The 12,760-nt window shown below is 43.1% G+C and overlaps 1 protein-coding gene across 1 annotated transcript in view; it reads left to right on the top strand.

Annotated features, from left to right (window-relative positions):
- LIPH (lipase H) overlaps positions 1-10,035 on the top strand; it is a 51,732-nt gene extending 41,697 nt beyond the window's left edge. Inside the window, exons 9-10 of the mRNA XM_040252500.1 lie at positions 7,341-7,514; positions 9,140-10,035. Of these exons, the coding sequence (XP_040108434.1) occupies positions 7,341-7,514; positions 9,140-9,227 (262 nt within the window). The 3' untranslated portion in view covers positions 9,228-10,035. The remainder of the gene's footprint in view (positions 1-7,340; positions 7,515-9,139) is intronic.
- The last annotated feature ends 2,725 nt before the right edge of the window (positions 10,036-12,760 follow it).

Genomic DNA, 12,760 nt, shown 5'->3' with positions numbered 1-12,760 from the left:
AATTAAAAATTAAAAAAAAAAAAAAAAAGAATACTGGAGTGGGTATACATTCCCTTCTCCAGGGGATCTTCCCAATCCAGGGATCAAACCCGGGTCTCCTGCATTGCGGGCAGATTCTTTACTGTCTGAGCCACCATAGAAGCCCATTTTTCTTTTTAAATAGACTTCATTTTTTAGAGCAATTTTTAAGTACACAGCAAAACTGAGCAGAAAATACAGTGATTTCCCATATTCTTTTTGCCCGCACATAGGGGATAGCCTCCCTCAGAACCAAAGTCTGGCACCAGCATGGTACATTTTTTACAACTGAAGAATCTCCTCTGATACGTTATTCTTAGCCAAAGTCCGTAGTTTACATTAGGGTTCCTCGTTGGTGTTGTACATTCTATGAGTTTTGTCAAATGTATGATGACATATGTCTGTCATTGTAGGATCACAGAATAGCTTTACTGCCTAAAAATGTGTGCTCTGCCTATTCATCCCTCCTTTCCCCAACCACTGGGAACCACTGAATTTTTTTTTTTTTTTTAGTTTCCATAGTTTTGCATTTTCCAGAATGTCAAATAATTAGAATCATACAGTAGGTAACCTTTTCAGATTAGCTTCTTTCACTTAGTAATAAGCATTTAGAGTTCCTCCTTTTTTTTTTTTTTTTTTAATTACTTGACAGCTCATTTTCTTTTACCTTCATTTCCTTTTCTATTGTTTGATGTATCATGAGCTTCCCTGGTGGCTCAGTGGTAGAGAATTTGCCTGCTGCAATGCAGGAGATTTGGTTTCTGTCCCTGGGTCACAAAGAATCCCCTGGAGAAGGGAACAGCAACCCACTCCAGTATTCTTTCCTGGGAAATCCCATGGCTAGAGGAGCCTGGCAGGCTACAGTCCATGGATGACAAAGTGTCGTACATGACTTAGCTACTAAACAACAGCACCAATGACAAGTTGGTTTATCACATTTTATTTACCCATTCACCTACAAAAGACATCTTGGCAGCTTTCTAAAAATTAATTAGAAAAAATTTTTGGCCGCACTGAGAGGTTTGCAGGATCTCAGCTCCCTAGCCAGGGATTGAAACTGCGCCCTCAGCAATGAAAGCACACACGGTCCCAACCACTAGAACCCAGGGAATTCCATCTTGGCAGGTTTTTTCCTCCAGGAAAGTCCCCATCTTGATAGTTTTGGATAAACCTGTTAAAGATATCTGGGTGCAAATTTGTGTGTGCCTTACCCATTTTAAACTAGGCTAATGAGCTGTTTATCTTTGAGTTGCAAAGGTTCTGTACATATTCTGGGTACAAGGCTTTTATAGTTTTATGTCTCACATTTAGGTCTTTGATCCCTTTGGAGTTTTTTTTAAATAGTTATTTATGTGGCCACTCCCAATCTTAGCTGTGGCATGGTGGGACTTTCACTGTGGCACGCAGGATCTTTAGTTGTGGCATTTGAACATGGAATCTAGTTCCCTGACCAGAAATCAGACCCTGGTTCCCTGCATTAGGAGCGCAGAATCTTAGCCACCCGACCACCAGGGAAGCTCGGTCATGTCTCTTTTTAAAATTCCTTTCTTAATAGATTTTGCTTCTGCAGCTTTTCTTGGTTGTTATTCAGACAGGTGAACACAAGTCTTCAATGTATGGTGTTCCCTAAAGCACTGGAAAACAGACTTTTCCTCCTCAAGACAATTTTCAGTTTGAAACAGCAAAATACTCTTAAGCTGAAGCATGAGGGTGATATTCTGGCTCTTCTTGAGGACATTATGGGAAGTCAGGCTGCTCTGGCCACTTTCCCCGCTTCCCTAGAATAGGAGTGGACTTCCTTTGGCTCTCTTTCCTTTTATGGGACATTATTTTGGGAGTCTGTGCCTAAATGTTTTCCCATATCCCTTGGCAGTTTGAAATTCCACAGTGAAACCCTTGACTGAGCCTGACAGTCACCGGCAAGTGCTTCCTTACCGGGTTGCTTGAGTGCTGTATTTCTTGCATCACGTTTTCTTCATGTAAGCACATATTCTTATGCTCTGACAATTCTGAGAAATCTTGGTAGGTTTTAACATTCTGATCTTTTGTATTTTTTTCTTGTTTCTTTTCGCAGTTAGCATTATGGATCCATCAGGGTCTGGTGTAGAGGGGACGGGTAGGTGGGCTGCCTGCCTCCTGTCTGCAGAGCAAGGGGTGCCCCGGTTCTGCCCAGTGCACGCGGTTCCCCTGGGAAGATCGCTTCGGTGGTCCCAACCCCCCGCATTCACTTCACTTCCACCGGCCTCCTCCCGCGGGGCCTCCTCACTCGCACCCAGGCCAGGCGGAGGAGTCTTTTGCCTGCAGCTGCTGCACAGATGCCGCGTGGATCAGGCGTCTGTGCCACCCCGCCGCCAGTACCTAGGGCACCCGCGCATCTTCCCGCCTGCAGCCAGCGGTCATAAAGCCCGAAACCCGTGGCTTTCCCCGCTCCCTTTCAAATGCCTGTATCATTATTGTAATTATTTTACTATGTGCGGGAATTCTTTGAGGATCTGAGTAGAAGTAGATTTCTATAGAAGGGATTTGTTTTTTTGCCTCAGTGTAGTTCCTGGAGATAGCATCAATCTGGGACGGCTTTACTTTTTAAACCTGAGGTTTCTCGGACCACAAGTAGTTCGAAGTGAAACTGCTGACCCACGTGAAGGGCAACCTGCATCTTAGCTTCTCACAGTGTCAAGATTTGAGGCGGGGAATTTTCTGTCTCCTGAGGCGGTAGAGGTTGTTTATTTCAAATTCATGTTTAGTTCACTCTTTGCCCCCCCCGCGGCCCGCAGGCGTCTCCTATTCAACTCCTGACCTTGAGGGGCCCATAGACTTTGTTTCATGTCCTACTGCACTGCAAGGACATGAATATTGAAGCTCAAGCTTCAGTTCAGTTCAGTTCAGTAGCTCAGTCGTGTCCGACTCCTTGCGACCCCATGAATCGCAGCACGCCAGGCCTCCCTCTCCATCACCAACTCCCGGAGTTCACTCAAACTCATGTCCATCGAGTCGGTGATGCCATCCAGACATCTCATCCTCTGTCGTCCCCTTCTCCTCCTGCCCCCAATGCGTCCCAGCATCAGTCTTTCCCAATGAGTCAACTCTTTGCCTGAGGTGGCAAGTATTGGAGTTTCAGCTTTAGCATCAGTCCTTCCAACGAACACCCAGGACTGATCTCCCAAGTTCCAAAAAAGACCAACCTAGGGTGATTCCAGTATTCCCCTTATCTATTTGGATTTCTGCTTTCATGTATTTTGAGGGTTTCTCAGTATTCTTTCCTTTCTTCTTAGTTCAATGCAATTTAAAAGGTTTTTAACTTTTGTTGTTGTTTGTAATTGTATTTACTCTTATGAGTTGTTTACAGGGTATTTAGGGTACCATACTGCCAGAACCCATAGTTCACTGGCTCTTACTCTATTTATTCTTGTATGAACCCAGCCTTGGTTAGTGCCTCCCTGTGTATCTCTAGACATTGCTCTTGGTGGAAGAGGGCATCTTACCTGCGCGCACAGACAATCCTGATCAGATCCAGGTTTCCTTTTTCCTGTCCCGCCTCCCTAGCACCCCCACTGGATTCTGCCATCTGCAGGTGGCATCACCTTCTCCTGAAGTCCCTACCTTTTCCTGGTTCCACAGCTGCCCTTGGAGAAGTGGGAAGGATCCCTTTTTCCCTTGCTAGATTCTGATCAAGAGAGGACCAGAGTTGAACTGTTTATGACCCTTTTTTGGTTAAACCACTCCTTTCCTATTGTTTTTTTTTTTTTTTCTCTCTTTATTGTGAAAAATTAAAGTTAACAGAAAATTTGCAGTAGTACTATGAGCTTTTTCTTTTTCTGAACCATTCTATAGTTGTCACCAACATGGAGGCTCATCAACCCAAAGTACCATAGTGTGTGTTTTCTGTAAATAAGGACCCTCTCCTACATGACCACAATTGACCATCAGAATAAGAGAATATCATTGATCATTGCTACCATCTGATCCTGATCCTGTTTGGAACCAGCAGACTGGTTCCAAATAGGAAAAGGGGTACATCAAGGCTGTATATTGTCACCCTGTTTATTTAACTTGTATGCAGAGTACCTCAGGAGACATGCTGGGCTGGATGAAGCACAAGCTGGAATCAAGGTTCCCAGGATAAATATGAATAACCTCAGATATGCAGATGACACCACCCTTATGGCCGAAAGTGAAGAAGACTTAAAGAGCTTCTTGAAGAAAGTGAAAGAAGAGAGTGAAAAAGTTGGCTTAAAGCTCAACATTCAGAAAACTAAGATCATGGCATCCAGTCCCATCACTTCATGGGAAATAGGTGGGGAAACAGTGGCAGACTTTATTTTGGGGGGCTCCAAAATCACTGCAGATGGTGACTGCAGCCATGAAATTAAAAGATGCTTATTCCTTGGAAGGAAAGTTATGACCAACCTAGACAGCATATTAAAAAGCAGAGACATTACTTTGCCAACAAAGGTTCATCTAGTCAAGGTTATGGGTTTTCCAGTGGTCATCTATGGATGTGAGAGTTGGATTATAAAGGAAGCTGAGTGCTGAAGAATTGATGCTTTTGAACTGTGTGGTGTTGGAGTAGAATCTTGAGAGTTCCTTGGACTTCAAGGAGATCCAACCAGTCCATCCTAAATAAAATCAGTCCTGAGTGCTCATTGGAAGGACTGTTGTTGAATCTGAAACTCCAACACTTTGGCCACCTGATGTGAAGAGCTGACTCATTTGAAAAGACCCTGATTATGGGAAAGATTGAGGTGGGAAGAGAAGGGGACGACAGAAGATGAGATGGTTGGACGGCATCATCAACTCAATGGACATGAGTTTGAGTAAATTCCAGGAGTTGGTGATGGACAGGGAGGCTTGGCGTGCTGCAGTCCATGGGGTCGCAAAGAGTCAGACACAACTGAGTGACTGAACTGAACTGATCCTGAGACCCCATTCTAGTTTTACTAATTGTCCTAATAAACATCCTTTGTAGCAAAGGGATTCAGTTCAGGATCCCTGGCTGCATTTGGTAGTCCTGTTTCTTTAGTCTTCACCTTGGAACAGTTCTTCTGCCTTTCCTCAACTCTTTTGACCTTGACACTTTTGAGGATTACAGGTCGATTATTTTTAGCATATCTTCAGTTTGGGTTTCCCTGATGTTTCCTCATGATTAGATTCAGGGCATGCATCTTTGGCAAGGACACCACAAAGGTGATGTCCGTCTCAGTGAGTCCTGTTAGGAGGCTCACAATTTTGGTTTGTTTCATTAATGTGGATCAATTGATTAAGTTGATTTCTGCCAAGTTTCTCCATTGTATTTTGTGGCTGGGTACTTTGAGACTATGTAAATTGTCCATTACTCCTCAAACTTTTACCCACTAGTTTTACTGTTCCGTGGTTGAATTATTACTCTGATGGCTGCCATATGGTGATTTTTCTAATTCAACATTTGGGAAAGGCATTCTCTTCTCACTTTATTCATTTATTGGTTTATATCAATATGGATTCCTGGGTTTTTATTTTATTAGTGGAGACTTATCCTCAGTTGGGGCTTTCCAGGTGGCTCAGTGGTAAAGAAAGGAGATGAGGATTTGATCCCTGGGTCAGGAAGACCCCCCTGGAGAAAGAAATGACAACTCACTCCAATATTCTTGCCTGGAGAATCCCATGGACAGAGGAGCCTAGTGGGTTACAGTCCATGGGGTCCCAAAGAATCGGACATGACTTAGTGACTAGACAGCAGTAGGAGCAAAACTGAAACTCTATACCCATTAAAAAACATCTATTTATCCCTTCCTCTATTCTCTGGCAACCACCATTCTACTTTCTGTTTCTATGACTTTGACTACTTTAGATACATCATATAAGTGGACTCAACAGTATTTATTTTTTTGTGACTGATTTATTTCATTTAGCATAGTGTCCTCAAGGCTCATTCATGTTGTAGCATGTGAGAGGATTTCTTTTCTTTCTAAAATTGAATAATATTCCATTGTATGTACAAATCACATTTTAAAAATCTGTTCATCCATTGATGGACATTTGAGTTGCTTCCACCTTTTACCTATTATAATAATACTGCTATGAACATGGGTGTGCAAATATCTGTTTGAGACCTTGCTTTCAAGTCTTTTCAATATACACCTAGAAGTAGAATTGTTGGGTCATGTGGTAGTTCTACTTTAAATTTTTTGAGGAACCTTCATACTGTTTGTCATAGTGGCTGTACTGTTTTACATTCCCACCAATACACACAGTGGTTCCAATTTTTCCATACTTGCATCACCACTTACTTTGTTTTTTGTTTTTTTTTCCTACAGTAGCCATCCTAATGGGTTTGAAGTGATTCCATATTCTTTTGAACATCTCTATCATTCTTTGAGTATTTCTTACTTTTCGGCATACATATCATTCTAGGATCACCTTGTGCTTTCCCTGCCCTAGCCCTGAAATCAGCCATTTCTTCAGGGAGCCCTAGTTCCTTTTTTGTGGACATGGTGTTTAGAAACCAAAATCTGGGCAACCTTTTAGATTAGCTCTATGTGTAGCATTTCTGCTTTCGACAAGACTGACAGCGAGGCTGGGGCAGCAAGCACCTCCTCATCCCCATCTCCACCTCCAAGCTAAGGATTCATTTCTGAAGCAATCATTTCTCCATAGCCTACTCTCCAGCTTCCTAGAGGGACAGTATCCAGCTAAAACTCCATTGGACACACCTTAGGCTCAATTTGGGATTCCAATGGTAGGAAACATCTCCACACACTTAGAAAAAATTATTGGAACCTGTGGTGTAACTATTTTAATTTGAGGTTTCCTTTGAGAGGTAGAACTGAAAAAATATATGCTTAAGCACAATTTCTAAATTAGTATCTAGTTTGGCTAAAAAATATACCTATGCATCTAATAATGCAGTTCAGTGGAGAAACCGTAATTTTGAACTCAGCCAGAACCTAGTTTTTCTTCCTACACTGCTATAGATAAGCCCTGTGACCTGGGAGAGCTTAAGCTCTGCGAGTATCTGTTTCCTTGTCTGTAAAATAAAGACAGTAATACCTTGCAGAATTTTTCAGGGGACTGGAGATATGTGTCAAGAGATAAGGAGGCTGTCTGACCTGTAGCAGGTAGGCGGCACACATCTTTCCAGTGTCACAGCATTTCATCAGTCCTGGGATCAGCAGCTTCACTTATGCTGATCCTTTGGAATCCAATGGACTTTGCTCATGAAAGTCACCTAGTGCAGGCTATGGGGTCAAATGGCTATTTGCTAATGAGTGATCTGTAGGCCTCAATTGGTTTTCTTTCATTGGTAATTTAGATTCACTTAAAAATATATTCTTTCTTCCTTCCAGTGAACCTGCAACATTTCAGAAATACCACCAAGTGAGCCTGCTTGCAAGATTCAGTCAAGATCTGGATAAAGTGGAAGCCATTTCCTTGGTGTTCTCTACAGGATCTGTAATCGGCCCGAGGTATAAGCTCAGGATTCTCCGAATGAAGTTAAGGTCACTTGGCCATCCAGAGAGGTAAGCTGAGGCAGGGTCTGACAGGCTCATGTTTTCTAAAGATGTTATTGACTCCTGTCCAACCTGCTTGGTCTGATGTTTCAATAGGATTTCAGTAATCACAATGAAAGAAGTGAGGGGTTTGTCCAAAACTAGATTTGATTAAATAAATTTCCTAGGGACTTCCCTAGTGGTCCATTGCTGAGGTCCACTCTTGCAGTGGGGATTTAGGGGGGCCAGGTTTGATCCCTGGCCCCACATGGGGCCAACATGCTTCAATGAAGACCCAGAGCAGCCAAATAAATAAAAATAAACTGAAAATAAATTTTAAAAGAAAAGTTGCCCAGTAATCCAAGAAAAATTTACTGGTATGCACTTAAAGATAAATGGGCCAATAATCCAAAGAAATAATGTTGTCTAAACAATTCTTCCCTAGCACTCCACCCATGTTTTTTGCAAGCTGATACTCTGTTGTAAAAAAGAAACCCTCATATAATTTGGCAAACTGATAAAACACAGCCCAGCATTTAAAAAGGTACAGAAAATTTGAAATATTTTATTGCATTGATACAGGATAGAAGTAGATATCAACATTAAATTTGATAACTGCACTGAGGAGGTCTTTGTTCTTAGGAAAAACATGCCAAAGTGTTAAAGGGGTAAACAACCCATTCTCAGTTGGTTCAGAAAAAATAAACAGTGCGTATTTGTGTGTACAGAGAGGCAAAGACAAAGGGGGAGAAAGAACAAAGCTGTGATGGTACCTATGTTTTGTGAGTAATGCCACACTTACAGTCCTTGCAGTCAACCTGTGGACGAAGAGACAGAAAATGATGTGAGCAGTTGTTGCTTTACATTTATAAATTCCTTTTTCCTGAATGTTTAGGATACTTTAAAACATTTAATAATACAAGTCCCACCCCCTCCTACTCCCCAAAGATAGTCATTATATCTTAAAACTGGAACTTTTTTTAAAAAAAGATTTTTATTTATGTATTTTTGGCTATGCTGGGTCTTCATTGCTGCACAGGGGCTTTCTCCAGTTGTGATGCTTAGGCTTCTCATTGTGGTGGCTTCTTTTGTTGTGGAGTATGGGCTCTAGGCCCATGGGCTTAATTGCTCACACAGAATGTGCGATCTTCCTGGACCAGCCATTGAACCTGTGTCCCCTGCATTGGCAGGTCGATTCTTAACCACTGGACCACCAAGGAACCCCAAACTGGGACCTTTTAATACTTCTTTCCTGGTTATCAAAGGAATACATATTCATTTTATAAATCTGAAAAGTACAAAAAGTGTTAATAAGAATATCATAGATAATGTCATTATTTAGAGGCAACCACGGTTAAAATTTTTGCTTAATTTTTAAAATCTTCCATTTTTTAAAATCTAGTTGAAATTATGTGGTAAATAAAATTTAACCCCATGATTTCTTATTTTTAATTAGTTTTTATTGACATATAGTTGCTTTACAAAGTTATGTTAGTTTACTTACTGATGTTGCTATGACTTTGCTTATTTACTGCAAGCATATTCCTAGAATGTTAAAAATAATTGCTAAGTAATTTTATATCTGAGAGAGATTGTATGATTTGTTCTACTAGAATAGGGTATTTTTATCATTGCATTGCATTTTGTTTTTACAGGCCCCAGTTGTGTCGGTATGATCTTGTACTGATGGAAAATGTTGAAACAGTCTTCCAACCTATTCTTTGCCCAAAGCTGCAGATGTAATTGTTGTCAGGGCACCTGAGTACCAGTAACATCAAGAATGCTACAACTGCAGGCTTTTTAAAGCTTCACTTCATCTTTTTCTCAAGGCACAAAAAGTATGGAATAACCAGGGTTTTGTTTTTTTTTTTTCTTTTACAGTAATGTCCTATGGATGTCACATTGCAAAATATCAAACAACCTTGGATTATGAAACAGTCCTGGGAAGGGAGTCTCTAAGTAGGGCAAATCAGAAATAGCTAGGTTCCCGACAGCTCAGCACCGTGTTAGGCTGTGTCCTGGGGCCTCCTTTGTTCCGACCTGTCGATTCTGCTGCTTGTCACTTGGAAAGTTCTGCCCATCACAGTGGCCATCCAAGCATCTTAAGGGAAGGACTGGCTGGAGGCCTCACTTTGGACTTGACTCCATGTTCCCCATGCCAGATCCTTCCAGGCTCTGCACAAAGAAGGAAATGGAAACAGACCTACCTCACAGGGCTCTCGTATAGGCTTGGGAGGCAAGGCTGTGAAGGGTTTTTTGAAATCCCCTGGGTGCCACTTCTGTGAGTGGCTTGATACATGTGAATATGCTTTTATTTATTTTGATACGGGTTATCTAATGTGCAACAAGAGAGCTGCTCCTTATCAACACCAGCTTCTCTCTTAGGCTATTTGCTTTAGGAAGGCAGAAAACCATATCCTGGCTTCCCGCCTTGTTTAAAGTGGGTTAGTGCAGGAAGAGGTAGGGACAGACCAAGAGGGCAGCTGCTTGGACTAGACAGTAAGTGGATGAGGGGAGAAGAGCAGATGAAACAGAGCGGAAGCCCTGCTCAGAAACAGAGAGGAAGTGGAGCTTGTTTTTCACTTAAGGTGAAGAAGCATCACTTTACATGCAACCCTCATTTTAAGCAATACTTAATAAATGCTTTGTTTTTCTTTTTTACCAATTAATCTGTAATTATTGAAGGAAATTTAGAAATGCACAAATGCAAAATGAAAATATGCTATCCATAGTCCCAGGGCTTCCCTGGTGGCTCAGTGGTTAAAAAAAAGAATCTGCCTGCCAGTGCAGGAGACGTGGGTTCAATCCCTGGATCAAGAAGATCCTCTGGAGAAGGAAATGGCAACCCACTCCAGTATTCTTGCCTGGGAAATCCCATGGACAGAGGAGCCTGGCAGGCTACAGTCCATGGGGTCTCAAAAGAGTTGGAGACGACTTAGCCACTGAACAATGATCATCCATCCATTGTCCCACCTGTTAGAGGTAATTTGTGTTACTCTTTTGGAGTGATGCTAAATAACCTGTTTGTTAACATGTGAATTCAAAGCACTAACTTATTTGCTCTTGGAGCATCTGAAGCTTCCAGTCTGAGGAATTCTCAGGTTTCTCTAGGAAGAGGCATGATATATGAATCTGGAATGACAACAACCAAGTCAAGAGGTCCCCCAAGGGCCAAGGTCAGAGGAGTCAGAACCATGAGAGGGTGATCCCAGGATGGAGACAGAGCCAAGGGGTGGACAGCACCCCTCCCCAAGCTGTGGCCACTGAAGGAAGGTTCCTGAAGGTCACAGGTCCACTAGCCTCCTCCCCATCTAAGTGACTGCTCTTTACTGCTTTCTGTGAGAACAGTCTTAAATGGAATGTCTGTTTCATAAACGATGGAACTCTGTAAATATTCTGTGTGGCACATCTTATCTTTATTTATACACACACAGCAAATCCAGAGTCTGTTCCACTGAAGTGTGGGATGCTTGCAGCGAATGTCTGAACTCTGGAAGGAGAAAGGCTCACCGATGCTCCTGCCCACCTGGACATTTTATCAGCCTTCCTCCATCCCATGTTTCCAGCAGAGGTGGACTTAGAGATCTGGGTGCTCATAGGTTCCGATTTCTTTTTAGAGTTTAACTGGTCCAGTATTCTGATTAGCATAGTTACTTTTTTGTCCTCTTTGCCTTCCTTGGTAAGCAGGGGATCAAAACAACAGCAGAAAAATGCCAGGAACAGCATTTCCATCGATTTATAAGCTCCTCAGGCCAGTGGGTTTCCTTGAGTTTCTTCTCCTGGCATCTCCTAGCATGGTACCCACCTCACTGTGGAGTGGGAGGGTGCATGAGCAAATAAATAAATGAAAGAAGCTTGGTCCCTGGAGTGGAGGTGGATTTCAGTGAGTTTCATGTGATAGCGATCAGGTGAAATGAAGGCAGTGACAGGTGTGACCACTCTCAGAATCTTTCTTCCCAAGCCCCTGGAACTTTTGACTCTGTCTCCAGTTATCCTTGCCTCTCTTCCTTCTCTTTGTCAGTATATTTCTCTGAATCCCCAGCCAAAGATGCAGTTAAACTGTAGCCTACCCGGTCCCCTCTTCTATTCACTTGTATCTCCTCCTACTTAGCGTTCTGACCTTCACTGGATGGTCATTTCCTCAAGGGAGTGTCCCTGGCCCTCATTTTTCCATAGAGCCTGCTGGACCTCTCCTTCCATAGCCATTTTTATGTTTTTTTTTTTTTAAAAACATGTGTGTGTATGATTATTTGATTAATGTCTGTCTTCTCCATTAAACTGATCTGCCAGGCACAGGCCGTGTGCCTAGTGTGATGCCTACAATGTAGTCTGCGCTCAGGAAATACTAAATGAGCACTGTCCATTACCTCGTAAGCCCTGTGGAGTCATGCTCAGTTGTGAGGAAGGGCCAGCCTTCCACCTCCAGCTACAGCCCGTTTCCCTGGGGGCGCCCACCCTTCTCTGCCTTGGACCTCTCTCCTGGGCACCTTTCTTACTCTTATCTCTTTTGTCGCTGTTGGTCCACTGCCCACTTCGCAGGCTTCCTGGGAGAGAGAGCTTGGCTCTTGTTTTCACTCCTCATCACAACTTTCAGGTGGTCCCGATACCATCCTGCAGCAAGCTCACCTATCCTGAAGCCGAGGAGGTTTTGCCCTCGCCCACCCGCCTGTTTCTGCACCTCAGCTAAAGCCCTCCAGGATCCTCAGGCGTTTCTGGGTGACTCTGAGCCAGGCTTGCTCTCCCACGGCTCTCTTCTACCACCCACTCTGCCCCCAGCATCGTATGTGCTACTGGCACAGCTGGTGTTCAGCCATATTGTAATATATTTCCACGTTGGCATCTCTTCCAAGGCTGTGAGCACCACGGGAGCAGTTGCTGCTTATTGTCTTTGCTGCCCTGGCACCCACCACAATGCCAGGCACAAAGCAGGTGCCCACTGATGTCTGTTGAGCAGAATGGAGTGGATTTATCCTCAGGGACTTGAGGGAGCCACCGCCATTCTGGTTTAGATATCAACATACTTATTTCCAAAACCTCCCACTCTCAGACCCCCATCCTGTGTTCTCATTCCTGACCTGGGATGCCAGCAGCAGAAATCCACTCATATTAGCCTGGATTTTATTAGAGAGAGGACTTGTGGACCCAAGAGAGAGTTGAACCATCAGACATCTGAAGAGCAGGGATGGTGGCCACCCTGGAACCTTCAGCAACAAGAGTCCATGGGACTTTATTAACCCTGTGCTCTGCCGTGGGTCTCTCTGCATCAGCTCCACCCA

The sequence above is a fragment of the Oryx dammah genome, unplaced genomic scaffold (genome assembly GCF_014754425.2).
Source record: "Oryx dammah isolate SB20612 unplaced genomic scaffold, SCBI_Odam_1.1 HiC_scaffold_2, whole genome shotgun sequence".
Lineage (NCBI taxonomy): Eukaryota > Metazoa > Chordata > Mammalia > Artiodactyla > Bovidae > Oryx > Oryx dammah.
The sequence above is the reverse complement of the archived record's forward strand: the minus strand, read 5'-3'. Positions and strand labels throughout refer to the sequence as shown.